Source organism: Camellia sinensis, chromosome 1, assembly GCF_055761805.1.
Source record: "Camellia sinensis isolate YWXY chromosome 1, ASM5576180v1, whole genome shotgun sequence".
NCBI classification, from domain to species: domain Eukaryota; kingdom Viridiplantae; phylum Streptophyta; class Magnoliopsida; order Ericales; family Theaceae; genus Camellia; species Camellia sinensis.
In genome coordinates, this window is record NC_138961.1 from 101,775,668 (window position 1) to 101,793,489 (window position 17,822).

Below are 17,822 nucleotides of genomic sequence, written 5' to 3' on the forward strand. Positions count from 1 at the left end.
CTATTCCATTTTCTTGTTTCTTCACTCTTTCCTACCTCTGTAGCTTTTTCGTTCTTCTCTGTTACTGCCAATTTCTTCCCTACTCCTTGTTTCTGTTTAGTCTCTCCTATACAGATGCTGCTTTGTTCTGCTGTTGCTGCAACTGCTGATTCTTTTCCGTACTACTATTGCTTTCTATTCACTAGTCTCCTTCTATGTTTCTCCTATACAGCACTAGTCTCTTGCTCTGTTTTGGTAAGTAGTTCAGCTACTCTCACCACAATTTCAGTACCTTGGGTGCTTCCATCAGTGGTGATGAAGTGTTCTTTACCCACAAATTGCATAATTTTTTGGGCTCAAGGTTGGCTGTGATTACCCCAGTGAGGACCTTTATGCTGGGGTATACCCTGGCCTTTATGCTGTTAAACCAATATGGCAAGCTTGGCTACACGATTTAACAATTTTCCACACTAATATTAATCCTACTTTTTGTGGCTGTCAATTAGGAATGCGAACGATCAAGAAGAAATGACTTAGGAAATGAGAAAAAAAGAAAACAAGTATTTCAGTATTGCAACAAAACATTTACATAATGTCTGATATGAATATCTCAGCATAGAATCAGAGTGGATTAGTGGATCATTCCAAACATGTTCCTTCTGAATTAGTTTTATCCCATTAATCTATTCGGAGTTTTAAATCCACTACTTTTTTATGCAAAAACCATTATTTCCATGGTCCCAAATTGGTAGTCTCCTTAAAAAAAAAAACCATTACTTCAAGAAAACACAATAAATGCAAGAACAAATCATCATTTTTACGTTATTGCCCCAAAGTTTTTATTACTATATCTAAGATCAACTTCTGTTGTGTTCAAATACTACATAATATATTTTATCTTTGTAGCAAGGGGCAATGTACTAAAGTAAAATAATAATTGCTGCTCGCATAAATTTTTGGCCTTTATGCTAAAGAGAAACAAAGAGTATGGAAGAAAGTGGTAGTAACAGAGAAGAACAAAGAAGCTGCAGGGGTAGGAAAGATAAAAGAAACAAGAAAACGGAAGAACAAATATAACTGTGAGAAAAAGAAAACAACGTGAGAAAGGAAAAGCATCAACCATGAAGTCTCTGAAATTTTCAAATCAGCCAATCTTGAAAAAATGTTTACAATTCAAATTTAAAAGGCTGTCAAAACAAATGTGAGAAGCCATCCAAAATAATGTCAAAACATCTTTAAAAGCAACTATATAAGAACCTAGAAATGATATTTTCGTTTAAAATTGAACAGTCTTGGCAGTTTAAAAAATTAAATAATTGTTAATCATGAACTATAACACAAGTGAATAAGTAGACATTTTGACAGAAGGTAATATGTATGTATGTATGAACAAAACAAAACTTACAAGAGTTAAGCTAGGGTATACCCCCAACACTTTTTACAGAAAAAAAAAATTTGAAACCCTATGAAGCAAATTGCTTGAAATTTTTTGCACCATAGAATTATATTAAAACAGAGAATTTCTTTAGCTTAATAAAATTCAGTATCTTACTGACACTACATTGGGTGGCTGCCTCCCTCGGTGCCTCCATATCGACATCAAGTGGCTATGAGTGTTGGGTATCCATATTGTCATGTAAATCCCCATTTGGAACAACAATTGCCTCGTGCGAAGGTTGAAGAGATCACTGTACTAATCGTTTTGATGGCATTGGTAAGCCCTAAAAAACATAATACAAAAGCATAAACTATAAATACATAAAAATGGATAAGTAAAGATATGTATATGGAAACTCATCAAGGCCACTGTTGATATTTGTAATCTGATCCAGTCCACTCCTTTTCTTCCCAAGACTGGCCCTGACAAGTGGTTGCTTTGAATATTTTTAACATGGTCAGGTTTAGAGTGTTGTCACTCAAAAACCTGAAAAGGAATTCAGATAATGCATGGTTCTTGTCTACTTGAAGATTTCCAACCTCCATCCTAAAAGAGGTTCCCACTTTATGAAATCTGTGTCTACTAATATCTCTTGCAGGTGCTCCTGGTTGCTGCTGCAATGTGCAAGTATTGAGAAATATGTTGTTTGGAGAATTGTGGGTTGAGTGTGGTGAGATTCCTTAAAGAAGGTTGAGTGGTTGTGAGCTACCAGTAGTTCTAATCTTTTAATTGGTTTTTCCTAATTGTGTGCTTTGCAAGTTGTCAATCTGGCCTCTTCTTATGGAAAGTGGGTTAAGTATCTGTGAGCATATAAATAGTTTGAGGGAGAGGCAACCTGGAGGCAACCTGGAGAATCTGGCTACAGCTAGGGGCCATTCTTCATGGAATTCCGTATTGGATAATCCTAGTTTGAACACTGAAGTTGATGTTATGGAGGTTGTCAAGTGGACCAGGCTGCATCTTGCGCCAGTTCCAACAACAATCCTAGACTTGCTGAATCCCTCTGGCAGGTAGTTCATGCTGTGGTGAAGTTGGTGATCAATCAGTTTGGCATGTGTTTTACTAATATTATGAGGGCCAGGTTCCACACATGTGCTAATCCTAGTATTGGTGTTTCCAACATGGTCAAATTATGTCTTATTTCGTTATACATTTGTGTTCCAGCTAACTTACTCCTACGAGTTGTGCAGGAGGTTTTTTTTTCCTTTAACTTTGTTTTGGTATGCATATTGTTATATGTAGGATGTATATTTTCTAGTTTTATTTTATGACTTATTCATCTAATAAAGTATACGGAAATATAAAGATAGTATTAACAAAGCATCATTAACAAATATATAGCTATCAGTGACATAATAAAAAAATGAATGGCCATACATATAGTACCTCATCGTCAACACTTTCAAAGGACTCAGCATCAGTGTCATCCTCATGATCTGACAGTATGTAGTCATCATCATCTACCCTAATGTTCTTTCCCTTCTGATTAACACGATTCGGCTGAGTAGAACCCGTCAAAGAAGCTGTTATACGCTTCAATTGTAGAGCATTCATTTTCTTATTATTCTTCTTGATTGTCTTATATCTTTCCATTTCGTACTCTGTTCGCTTCTATTTCGCTAGAAAACCTGGTTTGATCCATTGTTTCTTCTCTTTGGCCATTTTGGTAACTAAAAAGCAGAAATTTATATAAAACATAAAATATGAAGCATAATTTTACTTAAAGAGACACAACAAAATATAGCATAACCATGTAATGCATCAAAAACATATGTCCGTAGAGAAATCTAAAAAAAACAAAAACTACATATCATAATCCATATCAGGTTTCATATCAGGATCCATATCATCATCAAGTACACCAAGTTCTTCATCTTCTTCGTCATCTCTATCATCTCTCTTTGTTTTATTTGGAATAACCTCAGCTTCAATATCATCCTTATGAAATCGAATAATATCTTCAATGTTGATTAGGACCACTAAGTTAATGTTTTCTTGTTGGAATGCATCATTAAATTCTGGTTGATCTGGTGGTTCTCCATCACTAACCTCTGGCACATCAAACACACCTCTATGTTGGATCTGTTGCACGACTTGCCAAGGTTGCCCTCATTTGGTGTCATTCAGGTAGAACACTAGTTTAGCTTGACTAGGCAAGATAAAAGTGTCAGATTGATACCATCGGCTCGTGACATCAATGCTTGTGCAATATGTGTCAGCTCATACTGTTCTACTTCTACCAGTGTTACCGGTGTTGTACCATTTACATTGAAACAAAAAAACTTTATTTTGACACATGTACTCAAATTTCCAAATATTGCACAAGTGACCATAGAATTCGTGCATCTCCCCCTTGTAGTCCCCTTCGATAAGCACACCACTGTTTTGACTTTTACGACGATTGTCTAATTCCTTCGTATGGAATCTTACACCATTGATTATACAACCCGAGTACTCTTTCACTAGAAAATTAGGACCATTCGCTAATGACCACAATTCTTCGGTTGCTTCTGGTGCCTCATCAACTCTCAATCTATTTATCTACATCCACATGCAATGTGCAACACTTGAATTATGTTAGTAATGTTTGTATTTTATACAAGCCTAATAGTCTTTGGGCAATTGTGAATATTAAAAATGACTTACATATTCTTTGAACCACTTCGGAAATTCCTTTTGTTGTATCTGAGTTATATCTTGTCCAGTGGGAATTTGTAACAAATTCTTATGTTCCCTACTCAAATAGTTTTGGTTAATGAGTGAAATACTACTATTATTAATGACTAATAACATGAAAAATGTTAAAATATATATAATTATAAGAAACACATACTGAAGATACTTCTCTATCTCAAGGCTATTGTATAATAAGAGCCAATGAGCAATATCACGAAGTTCCTGTGAATATTATCAAACCTTCACGACGGACTCCATAATATTCATTTCGTGCATCTCAATTATGCACGGTTTCAATACCTTCAAGATACATTGAGCAAAAAGTAATGCACTCCTTGACAATGTAAGCCTCCGCAATAGAACCTTCTGGTCAAGCTTGATTGGTGACGAGCTTTTTCAAAGCTTCGAGAAACCTTGAAGAGATAACCAATTAGGAGTATGGTTAGGCACACAACATAATCTATACCTTTCATTTGAAAGTACAATTTTAGAAATTACCTTTCAATGGGGCACATCCACCGATATTGCACATGTTTTCCGAGAATAGTCTCACGTGGCAAGTGAATGGCCAAATGAACCATCACATTAAAGAAGGCTGGAGGAAAGATCTTTTCAAACTTACATAGTATGAGTACTATACGTTCCTTTAATTTCTCCATTTCACTTGTTTCAGTGTCCTTAGGCATAGATCTTGGAAGAAGCTACCTGACTCAAAAAGTGTTGTACTGATCTCTTTATCTACGTAACCACGCATCCCAATAGGAAGAATTCGTTGTATAAGTACATGGCAGTCGTGGCTTTTCAATCCTGTTAATCTTCCATTTTTTGCATTCACTGATCTCGAAATGTTTGCCGCATACCCATCTAGATACTTGATTGATTTCAAGAATTCAAAGAAACCCTCTCTCTCTTTAGGGGTCAGTGAGAAGCTGGCTCGAGGCTTCACATATGATCCATCAGAATTTGTTGTCAGCCATAATTCTTTCCTTATATTCATATCTTCTAAATCCATCCGTGCCTTATCTGTATCCTTGTTCTTCCCATCAATTCCTAACATCGTTCCAAAAGCATTTTCACTAAAGTTCTTATCCACATGCATGACATCAATGTTATGTCGAAGCCTCCTTTTCTTCCAATATGGTAGCTCATACAAGATGCTTACCTTTGTCCAATTTGGGTTCTGGCGAGGTCTTTTCCTGTTGCTTGGATGTTTTCCATAAGTGACACCCGTCAAGCTGCCCAATTGTTCTTCAATCTTTTCTATCGGTATCACCAAAGATCTCTTCCGTTTTTCATGCTTGCCATTATATGCTCTACTCTTTCGCCTTTCTAGGTGGTCATCAGGCAAGTAGCATCAATGGTTACTGTACGCAGTCTTACTTCTTAAAGATTCCAAATATGGTTCATTATTGCAAGTGTAAAAAGAGTAATGACCCTTTATTCTTCATCCAAAAATGTCACCAAATGCGGGCCAATCATGTATCGTCCACAACAAAACTGCACCATGCAAAAAGTCTCACTAGTCAAGGCATCATAGGTTAATGTACCATTTTTCCATAATTCATTCAATTCTTTCACTAAAGGTCTCATGTAGACATCAATATCAATTCCTGGTTGTGATTCACCAAGAATAAGTAATGACAGCATGAAAAATGGGTCCTTCATAGCCAACCACGGTGGCAAGTTGTACGGAATGAGTACGACAGGCCACAAACTATATGAGTTATTCATATTTTTCAAAAGGTTGAAACCATCAGTAGCTAACCCTAGCCTCACATTCCGAGGCTCTAAGGCGAATTCAGGATGTTGTGTATCGAATTCCTTCCACTCATCACTATCTGCAGGATGCCTCAATACACTGACATCTTGACGTTTTTCCTTGAACCATTTCATATCCTCGGCTCTTTTCCTTGACATGTGCAACCTTTTCAATCTCGATGTTAACGGGAAGTATCAAAGAACCTTACAAGAGATCTTCTTACCTCTACCATGATTTGTCTTGCATCTAGAAGGTTTACAATATGGACATTTATCTAGTGTTGCATTCGCCTTCCAAAAGAGCACACAATCGTTTACACAAGCATCAATGAGCTCGTATGACAAACCCAATTCATGTAGTATTTTTTTAGCTTCATAAGTTGACTTTGGAACCAAATTATCCTTCGGTAAAAGTTTTGTTAAAAACTCTAGCATCATGTCAACTGACTTATTACTCCAATGGTTGGTTACCTTCATATTAAGTATCTCGATGACAAATTTTAACAAATTGTAAATTGTGTAACCTGGGTACACCTCACGTTTGGCATCATTCAATAATTTGCCAAAAGTGCGAACCTCCTCCTCCTGGGTTGTATTTGTTGATTCCCCTCTTATTTGATCTTCCACTAAGGCGTCAATACCTCCCAAAACCTCATTGCCCTCAACGAGTATATCATGATGATAAGTCTCATTTGATTCACGGGGTTCCCCATGCACGTGCTAGATAATGTAAGTTGGAATAATCCCATGTTGCAGCAAATGAATTTGAACAATTTGAAAATTTTGACGAACAACATTCACACTTTCGACAAGGGCACAAAATTTTACCATCTCGATCGATAACCGCCATTGCAAAATGAAGAAATGATATTACCCCATCATTATATGCCCAACTTATCCTTCCATCAACTGTGCTACCTAGTGCAATCCAACTCTTGCCCATGTCTGACTATGCCAAGTTAATTAAAGTTAGGTGAATAGGACAAATTTTATATAGAAAAATATATATATATATTAATTAAAAAAAAGTTCAAGTCCAATGATTATACTGAGTTATATAAATTACAACCACACATAAATCACGTGAGGAAATAGTCAAAGCAATTTAGCATAAATAGAAGAAATATTCAAAACCAAAACATAAACCACAACAAAATAATCATCAACAAGAAGACAAATAACATAATTCAGAGAAAATTTAACCAATAAAGCAGTGAGCTGAGAGTAAAAGGCAGATAAGAAAACCCACAATATGCCACATTGAGTTTCTAAAGCAGTCAATTTAAGTACTCAAAAATCCAAATGCAAAATCTTATGATTGAACTACACGTATTTGGAAAAATATATATATGCCCCGAATACCAAAGTTGACACATCTATCAACTAAATTGGGATTTTGAAAAAATAATACATTGGGAAACAATAACTATTCTGGCTCACATTGCACTCGATAAACAAAATGTGATTAAATTTTGTAGAGGAACTTAATAATGTACTTAAGGAGCTATGCATATAAGAAATGAATGATGCCAATAGAATTGGTAGCCACATGTGACAATTCCAATAAATGCCCCAAGACTATAATTTAGTACTTATGGCCTGTTACTGCAGTTCGTACTCTGTTTGATTTTCTCTTTACTCAACTATATACGAAATCTAGAGAAGTTAAAGCAAGATATGCTAATTTAAGGGTGTAATATTCCAATTTTCATTAAATAGATAGTTGTGGGAGAAAAAATAATTAATTAATATGTAATATATAATACTAGCATATGCCCGTGCCTAAAGTCACAGTATAAATAATGTTAGGATCAAAACCAAACGACACTAACTAATAGGGAAAAACAAAAAAATAAAAAACAAAATCTAAATCAACAACCAACATAAACACTCAATGGTGCGTTTTTGTTACAATAAATCAAAAAACCAACTCCAATTTGACAACAAATTGAACTCATCTTGGTAACCAATGGTGTTCTACACAAAAGAAAAGAAGCAGAGAATAACACTCAATGGAGTGGAAAAGGTTGTACACAATTAAACTCTTAATTAGTAGTAGTGATATGAAGCATTAATTAAGTCACTATATCAAGATACAAAGCAATAACAAATTGTATTAGTATTAGGAGTATCAATTGATAAAATCAAACGACACTAACTCAATTCCAAAGCCCTTGATTCTGAAGCTTATTGTACCAAATTGAACTCATATTTAAAATCTGAATCAAAGAATCCAATCCTCTATTTCACAACAATCAAAATACCCACCAAATAGCTGAAAAAGCTTTGGGGCAAGCATGTCTAAGAACTATATATGGGCCTACAAATCACACAGCGACTTGAAATCAATCACATAGTGACCTGAAATCAATCTCCCAATGGTGTTCTACGCAATTTGCAATGATCACGCCCTAGCTTCTTCCTAATTATGTAAGCACACATACATACATATGCACATATATGTGTGTATCTCTGTGTAGACCGCCCGAACTCTCTCCGCGCGAGGCTGTGAATTGGGTCCTGCTACTACAGTTCGGACTCCTGTCACGGTTCTGAATCTAATCTTACAAAGTGCAATGTAAGACTGATAAATCACCAAAGAGTCCAAATCCGGCAAATCGTTTTGGAAAATCGATTTTAATCAAAAAAAGCGCCAAACATGGACAGCTTTGCCAGATTTCAGAGTCACCACCTAAATATTTTATTTTGGAAAATTTAGGAAGCCCTAACTCGTGGCTAAGGCCACGTGTCCGTCATCACCAAAGTTGCCTCGGCTCGGGAACTTGGGTACGAGAGGGGAAGGTTCTGAAATGAGCACCCCCATTCGCCCAATCAAAGTGTAATGACCCCAAACCGTGGAGAAGAAATCATTTGTATTTAACTATGAGCTGAGGTGTTTTAATTTAATAATATCCTTTGGAATTAAAGCATTATCTGTTGAGCCACGGCTTTAAAATTGAAATTACGGATCTTTATGGGTTCAGAAATCACAATTGAGGACTTAGATGTGTTAATGGAAATTTTTAGAACTATTTGGGAAACTTAATTGGAAATCTAATTTGTCTGGCTCGTTAATGTACATTTGGGTGGTTAACTTGGTACTGCAAATTAAAGGCCTTAGAGACTTCAGAATTCAGAACAGGGGACATATTTATGATCATCATAATTTTTAGAATCATCTGTAAAATTTAATTGAAATTTAATTTTGTGCGATTCGTAAAGGCGTGTTTGGCCCTCCGTATTTGTGATAAAGTTTATATAGTTAATCATATGGGTGCATATGAGTTATAAGAGGAGGACTTATCTTTTGGGAGCTCAAAATATCTAAAAAGAGAGGGGAAGACCCGTGAGAAAGAGAGCCAAGAGAGAGTGAGAGAGAGGGTTCACCATTGTTGAGAGTTTGAGGGTGGCTTGAAGAAATTGGAGAGAAGAAGGAGAGCAACCATGGAAGCTTCGAGAAATTAAAGAGAACCATGAGGAAATCAAAGAGTGAACTAAGGTAAGATCAATTATCTTGAATCCTTGTGTTTAAGACATTAATTTCATGAAATCATGATAATAAAGGAAGCTTTGAACCCATGAACCTTGATATTCTAAGAATTCTTTGATTGAAGAATTAAAATCATTAAATTTGTTTATTTTGAGATTATGGTGTTTGATGAAGAATAATAATGTGAAATTGGTAATGTATTAAAGGGTTTTGGGCTTTGATTTACATGTAATTAAGGTTTGATTTTGAAAATGAGAAGTCCCAAATTTTCAGCCATTTTCGGACTGCAAACTATCCAGGCCGCACGTGCGGCACTGTTCCCCCGCATGTGCGGAGACAGCTCTGTCCAACCAACTTTGAACAAGCATATCTTTTGTATTCGGACTCCGTTTTGAGTGATTCTTGAGCCAAAAATCAATCCCCGGAAGTCTAGTTTCCAATGGTGCTGGTCTCACTCCAAAATTCTAAATACAGAAATAGTTATGCCTAAATTAGGGATGACTGTTCACGTTATGTCAATTAGTTTTGTACCATTTCTTCACCTAAACCATTTCCCATCGATTTCTCCCATTTTCTAAGACGTGGATTACAACTTATTAAAGAATAATGAGCTTGGTACCACCATGACTAATTGATTGAACGATCGAAGAGAATAAGTAAAAGATCGAGTATAACCTCATATTTTGTGTTGTGCACTGTAATTGTAAATCGAGACGAGGACATTGTACCCTTACCACCGGGAACCGATCACTGTGAGTAGTAGTACTGCAATCGTACGTTTACTTATCGTTAATAATTCTTATTGTTAATGCACTGTTCTTTGTAAGCATTTATGTTGTTTAGGGATCGGTGAGAACATTGAAAGATTATGTGCACTTCGATATGACTCTGAAACTACTCTGCATTCTGGTTATGGTTAATGGTTATCCTTAATGTGTAATAACCTGTAAATTACCTATAACTCCGCACAAGAATTATTAATATTATGCAACTGGTTGGCAAGAAGGGATTATGAATATAAACCCCGCTTAATGGAAACATGATATTTTGAACGTCCTATCCTGGACTCCTACAGCCTTATTTAGTTCAATACATGTTTTATGACAGAGACATCTGCCTAAAATGGATTAACGAAATGAAAATCGAACAGAACCATGGGTTGCCTTATACGTCAAAGAATTGAATATCAATAACATTGTTATATGACTCACGTTATGGTGTGAATTGTTCTATCCCCATGAATAGTACTGTAACGACACATGTGTTTCTGTAAATAATTATTATTAATGCTTTGTTATACGTAAGATGACTATGGCTACATGTAATGAATCATAAAGGGAAATTTATGTGCACCATTGTGAACGGTATTTGTATGAACCTGCATTATGCTGTTCTACTTATTCACTTCGTTTTTGCTATGACATAATATGAATTGTTCAGTCTTCAAGAACTATTGATTCCTAGTATGCAACAAAGTGTTGTACGAAACTAAGTACTGCAATGCGAGCCACCTCTAGAATCTGTACGAGCCACCTCTTGAGTCCATACATACAAGAATTGAGCTTAAAGCCAATTTGGTCCCTTTATGGGTCACTTGGTTATGTGAAGTTATGAAAGATACAATTTGTGAAGTTATGAAAGATACAATTTGTGAAATTATGAAAGATGTAATTTGTGAAGATATGAAAGGTATAACTTGTGAATTTATGAGGCGGAGGGCCACTTTTGTGAATTTATGAACTTATGAGGCCGAGGGCCAACTTGTGAATTCTGAAATTATAAGGCCGAGGGCCAACTTGTGAAGTATGAATCTGTAACTTGTGAAACTATGAATCTCAAAGGCCAAGGGCCAATTTGTGAAGTTATGCATCTAAGTTAAGCCAAGGGCTAATTTGTGAATGTGTGAACCCATCAGGTCAAGGGCCAATCTGTGAAGTTATGAACCGACAAGACTGTTCTGAAATGTGTACAGAATCAGACTAACCACAGGATTTTTGCATTTACTTATGTAATTAGAGAAATGTGTGCATTGTAAGTAAATTAAGTTAATCTTTAAATTGTTTATGTACTACTGTTCACTGAGCTTGACTCACTTTGTGTTATGTCTGTTTCTGTAGGCACTCCACCTGGAGGTCAGTTTTAACCCATGGCATCCATGCCTCTTCTGTCAACCTCAGAGTGTCCAGGCACTTAAGTGAAGGCAGCTCTTTTTGCTATGCTTTTGATTTTACACTCTGATTGTCTGCTTAAGGTTGATGTATATATAATTCCTTTGCCTGTCCATGTTGTTTTACGCTCAATTCTAAGGGCTGGGTCTATATATATATATATATATGTACATAGCTAACTCTCTAATGCACGTCACTATATGTTTATTTGCCTTATGTTCTGTCTGTGATCCTGGCATGATAGTGGTCGCTCAATGGATGCAGTTCTTTTATTTATGTTAATTTATATTGGTAACTGATTCCGTTTAGGCCCCATATGATATGTATACCAGGTTATGCATCCGTTTCTGTGTAGGTCATGCCCAAACTTTTAAGGGCAAGTTTGGGGCGTGACAAGTGGTATCAGAGCACGAGTTGCTATCTCACACACGAGTCCATTGAGCCTTAGGGTGTCTAGAAAAGACTTAGGCATCATGCATGACATTTTGAATGAAAATGAAAAAATTGATAGCAACGTTAAATGTGCTCTGTTAACGCTAACGATTATACCCATGTCCATTATATATTCTTTGTGTATATTGTGAATGATTGTTATGCAGAACATGATAAGACATGCAGATGCGATTAAATCAACAAAATTACACTGCAGAAGCGTGGTAAGGGTTCGAGCTGATCGGTAAGACAATCCATTTGTCAATGATTAAATAAGATGTAAGTTATCTGTTGTTATTTGTGGATTGGAAGTTACTTACCATCTGTTTAGATGAAGTGATTAAACTCTAAGTATAGAATATTTCTAAGACTAAAGAAAATGATATAGTCCTCTTTGCCACAACAATGTTTAGATCTATGATTTTGAGCAATTACTACACATGAGTATTTTGATAAGATGTGTTTGTGTGCTAACTGAAATTGTGCTGAGTACGATTGGCTGTAAGAAGAAGTTAGGCATATGATGACCCCTGTTAGAATTGTGTAATTTGTTTATGGAAACCTACGATTTGAAATTTGTAATATGAAATTTGAAGTTGAAATCTGAAAGCTTACTCTGTTATCCGTAATCTGTTTTGTTATGTGTAAATTGTAATCCGTAATCAGGATTTCTTATAAAGAATGGTTGAACGACATGAAGGACCTTACCCACATTACGTGTCTGTTTACACGAGACTTGTAAAAAGATAGACAGTTATGGACTACTTCGAGATCAAACTAAATGATTGATAAACAGATAAGTTACTGTAAGAATTAAAAATTCTGTTTCTGTATACTAATGACTTAAGATTGAGAAATCATTTCTGTGATGTACTTCTGCGTAAATGTGCAAATGTTAGATATTGCAATTGTTCTGCACGACACTGTGAACTTTAGAAAAAAAAAAAAAGAGAAGAAGAAGAAGAAGAGTGGGCGTGGGCATATTCTATATTGATGGTGAGTTAACGACATGTACTGGACATTTACCTCCTCTGGTGTGCTTATATAGATTTGTATAATATGTGCGACGTGATTCCGAATTGATTTATTATTTTATTAAACTGATCTGGCTAAGTGTTCTAACTCTGATATTAAGTGGTCAAATTATTTCGTCGCTAAATTGTTGAATTTCAAGGCAATATGGAATCTAGATGGATGTGAATACTGTAAACTTAAGGAAATCTATGACCTTACGGTTATGACTGATTAATCTAGCATGATTTTGAATTTGATTTTTGGCTTTGTTTTGAGTAGCTCCCTTTGCTCAAAATAATGGTTGTTATAGTTGTATTTATTGTTCGATTTGAATTTGTGACGGTATGACCAAGTGTCTACAATGGTATGTTTGCATGAATTTACAACACTATAGGTTATTTGCTTTGGTATAGTCATAACTATTTGATTTCTCCTTGTGTTACTGTATTTAGAAGTAATACTGTGAAGAATTAACGATATTGATTGGGATTCTTCTTCCCATCGTTCTGATCTTGTTACGAATTAGTATATATGGTTTTGAATCCATATAACGAAATGATTTTGTTGTGTTTTCGGAAATGGAGAATACGAAGAACAATTGTGAAGCTAGAGACTACATGCCTACGCGACTTATTCATGTCTGTTGAAATGATGTACAGCTTGGGTTACCAGCTTATCACTAAGTGACTTCTATTATAGGAATTACCAAGTGCTGAGATTTGTATATGAACTATTAATGCCTGTTGACCATAAAGGTTTGAGCCGTATTTGATTTTACTAATAATTTACCCTGAACATGTAATTCCTTGATATGGGATTTGAGCTGTTCTTTGGAGCCTGTTAGAAATTTGATTTGAACTGATAATTTATAACAGATAAGACAGAAGTCACGAAGTCGTTGATTTAGAACATATGTGTTATTCTAGATTTAATTGTTGTAAGAAGCATATGCCTTTGAAACGTGAGTATGTAGTAAATGTCTCCTTAACCTTTGAGGAATTATGATAATTGGGGTTGTTTGTGAACTTAGAGAGTTTTGAATTATGTTTGATAGCTTATGAGAGTCACATGTAATCGAATACTTGAAGTGAATCCGTTTTTGAATACCCTTAAGTTGTTATAGTATTTGGAAGGTATAACCTTCAGAGCAAAGACGAATTACTTGTGATTTTGGGAGCAACCTCTATTGGAATTGACTGTCTAAGATTGGAAATGGCTAAATGATTGAGGAATGTTATATGAACAAGACGGAACTAGACTTGTGACAAGGTGCATCAAGTTTGGAGGACCAAACTTCTTAAGGTGGGGAGAATGTAATCACCCCAAAACGTGGAGAAGAAATCAATTGTATTTAACTATGAGCTGAGGTGTTTTAATTTAATTATATCCTTTGGAAATGAAGCATTATCTGTTGAGCCACGGCTTTAAAATTGAAATTACCGACCTTTATGGGTTCAGAAATCACAATTGAGGACTTAGATGTGTTAATGGAAATTTTTAGAACTATTTGGGAAAATTAATTGAAATTTAATTTTGTGCGATTCGTAAGGGCGTGTTTGGCCCTCCGTATTTGTGATAAAGTTTATATAGTTAATCATATAGGTGTATATGAGTTATAAGAGGAGGACTTATCTTTTGGGAGCTCAAAATCTAAAAAGAGAGGGGAAGACTTGTGAGAAAGAGAGCCAAGAGAGAGTGAGAGAGAGGGTTCACCATTGTTGAGAGTTTAAGGGTGGCTTGAAGAAATTGGAGAGAAGAAGGAGAGCAACCATGGAAGTTTAGAGAAATTAAAGAGAACCGTGAGGAAATCAAAGAGTGAACTAAGGTAAGATCAATTATCTTGAATTCTTGTGTTTAAGACATTAATTTCATGAAATCATGATAATAAAGGAAGCTTTGAACCCATGAACCTTGATATTCGAAGAATTCCTTGATTGAAGAATTAAAATCATTAAATTTGTTTATTTTGAGATTATGGTGTTTGATGAAGAATAATAATGTGAAATTGGTCATGTATTAAAGGGTTTTGGGCTTTGATTTACATGTAATTAAGGTTTGATTTTGAAAATGAGAAGTCCCAAATTTTCAGCCATTTTCGGACTGCAAACTGTCCAGGCCGCACGTGCGGAGACAACTCTGTCCAACCAACTTTGAACAAGCATATCTTTTGTATCCAGACTCCGTTTTGAGTGATTCTTGAGCCAAAAATCAAGCCCCGAAAGTCTAGTTTCCAATGGTGCTGATCTCACTCCCAAATTCTAAATACAGAAATAGTTATGTCCAAATTAGTGATGACTGTTCACGTTATGTCAATTAGTTTTGTACCATTTCTTCACCTAAACCATTTCCCATCGATTTCTCCCATTTTCTAAGACGTGGATTACAACTTATTAAAGAATAATGAGCTTGGTACCACCATGACTAATTGATTAAACGATTGAAGAGAATAAGTAGAAGATCAAGTATAACCTCATATTATGTGTTGTGCACTGTAATTGTAGATCGAGACGAGGACATTGTACCCTTACCACCGGGAACCAATCACTGTGAGTAGTAGTACTGCAATTGTACGTTTACTTACTGTTAATAATTCTTATTGTTAACGCATTGTTCTTTGTAAGCATTTATGTTGTTTAGGGATCGGTGAGAACATGGAAAGATTATGTGCACTTCGGTATGACTCTAAAACTACTCTACATTCTGGTTATGGTTAATGGTTATCCTTATTGTGTAATAACCTGTAAATTACCTATAACTCCGCACAAGAATTATTAATATTATGCAACTGGTTGGCAAGAAGGGATTATGAATATAAACCCCGCTTAATGGGAACATGATATTTTGAACGTCCTATCCTGGACTCCTACAGCCTTATTTAGTTCGATACATGTTTTATGACAGAGACATCTGCCTAAAATGGATTAACGAAATGAAAATCGAACAGAACCATGGGTTGCCTTATACGTCAAAGAATTGAATATCAATAACATTGTTATATGACTCACGTTATGGTGTGAATTGTTCTATCCCCATGAATAGTACTGTAACGACACATGTGTTTCTGTAAATAATTATTATTAATGCTTTGTTATACGTAAGATGACTATGGCTACATGTAATGAATCATAAAGGGAAATTTATGTGCACCATTGTGAACGGTATTTGTATGAACCTGGCATTATTCTGTTCTGTTTATTCACTTCATTTATGCTATGACATAATGTGAATTGTTCAGTCTTCAAGAACTATTGATTCCTAGTATGGAACAAAGTGCTGTACAAAACTAAGTGCTGCAATGCGAGCCACCTCTAGAATCCGTACGAGCCATCTCTAGAATCCGTACGAGCCACCTCTTGAGTTCATACATACAAGAACTGGGCTTAAAGCCAATTTGGTCCCTTTATGGGTCACCTGGTTATGTGAAGTTATGAAAGATACAATTTGTGAAGTTATGAAAGATACAATTTGTGAAATTATGAAAGATGTAATTTGTGAAGTTATGAAAGGTATAACTTGTGAATTTATGAGGCCGAGGGCCACTTTTTGAATTTGTGAACTTATGAGACCGAGGGCCAACTTGTGAATTCTGAAATTATGAGGCCGAGGGCCAACTTGTGAAGTATGAATCTGTAACTTGTGAAACTATAAATCTCAAAGGCCGAGGGCCAATTTGTGAAGTTATGCATCTAAGTTAAGCCAAGGGCTAATTTGTGAATGTGTGAACCCATCAAGCCAAGGGCCAATCTATGAAGTTATGAACCGACACGACTGTTCTGAAATGTGTACAGAATCAGACTAACCACAGGATTTTTGCATTTACTTATGTAATTAGAGAAATGTGTACATTGTAAGTAAATTAAGTTAATCTTTAAATTGTTTATGTACTACTATTCACTGAGTTTGACTCACTTTGTGTTAAGTCTGTTTCTGTAGGCACTCCACCTGGAGATCAGTTTTAACCCATGACATCCGTGCCACTTCTGTCAACCTCAGAGTGTCCAGGCACTTAAGTGAAGGCAGCTCTTTTTGCTAAGCTTTTGATTTTACACTCTGATTGTCTGCTTAAGGTTGATGTATATAGAATTCCTTTACCTGTCCATGTTGTTTTACGCCCAATTCTAAGGGCTGGGTCTGTATATATATATGTACATAGCTAACTCTCTGATGCACGTCACTGTATGTTTATTTGCCTTATGTTTTGTCTGTGATCCTGGCATGATAGTGGTCGCTCAATGGATGCAGTTCTTTTATTTATGTTAATTTATATTGGTAAATGCTTCTGTTCAGACCCCATATGATATGTATACCAGGTTATGCGTCCGTTTCTGTGTAGGTCATGCCCAAACTTTTAGGGGCAAGTTTGGGGCGTGACACAAAGGATCGGCCTCTGCTAAACATGATATGCTGTTTTATAAACACATGTGTTATTGTTCCAGTTATTTAGCTAGCTTACTATATGATGCGCACAGCATACAAGTATAGACTCAATCACGAGAATTGGAACAAAACAATTCATATTTGTTTTCAAAAATGGTTTGAAAGTGCTACTCGCAAGTAAGCTAAAGTGCGAATTTGCCACCAAACAAGATGGGCTTAAAAAACATAATGATTTTGCCACTCTCAAGTGGGCTTAAAAACTCACATTTGATGAATTATTCCAATTCAAGCAATAAAGTCTTCACCCACAAGCATTCAAACAGTTAATCACTTAAGCAAATAGCCTCTTGGCAAGCATGCTGTCATGGCAACACTCACACTCATGCAAGGATGCTAAAGCATAAACACTTACAGTGTACTCCGAGCGAAAACAGAAAACTAGTTAGAAATCATGCATGATCCTAACTATGTTAAGATGCCTAATGCAACA

The 17,822-nt window shown here is 35.8% G+C and overlaps 1 protein-coding gene across 1 annotated transcript; it reads right to left on the reverse strand.

The window, feature by feature from the left end:
- Positions 1 to 3,220: 3,220 nt before the first annotated feature.
- On the reverse strand, positions 3,221 to 6,010 carry LOC114306623 (uncharacterized). Its single transcript, XM_028251888.2, has 8 exons — positions 5,641 to 6,010; positions 4,799 to 5,422; positions 4,592 to 4,688; positions 4,394 to 4,484; positions 4,251 to 4,315; positions 4,064 to 4,151; positions 3,644 to 3,958; positions 3,221 to 3,499 (listed from the first exon to the last, which is right to left on the reverse strand). The coding sequence occupies exons 1-8, from the start codon at positions 6,008 to 6,010 to the stop codon at positions 3,221 to 3,223; spliced, it is 1,929 nt and encodes a 642-aa protein (XP_028107689.2).
- Between the last annotated feature and the right edge of the window lie 11,812 nt (positions 6,011 to 17,822).

What these genes read in the sequence shown, in the direction of transcription:
- LOC114306623 (XM_028251888.2), bottom strand. Translation starts at nt 6,010, where the DNA reads ATGTCAAGGAAAAGAGCCGAGGATATGAAATGGTTCAAGGAAAAACGT. An exon ending in TACAACACTTTTTGAGTCAG is followed by an intron (nt 4,689 to 4,798) that starts GTAGCTTCTTCC and finishes TCTTTCCTCCAG; the next exon opens with CCTTCTTTAATGTGATGGTT. An exon ending in ACACTGGTAGAAGTAGAACA is followed by an intron (nt 3,500 to 3,643) that starts GTATGAGCTGAC and finishes GTCGTGCAACAG; the next exon opens with ATCCAACATAGAGGTGTGTT.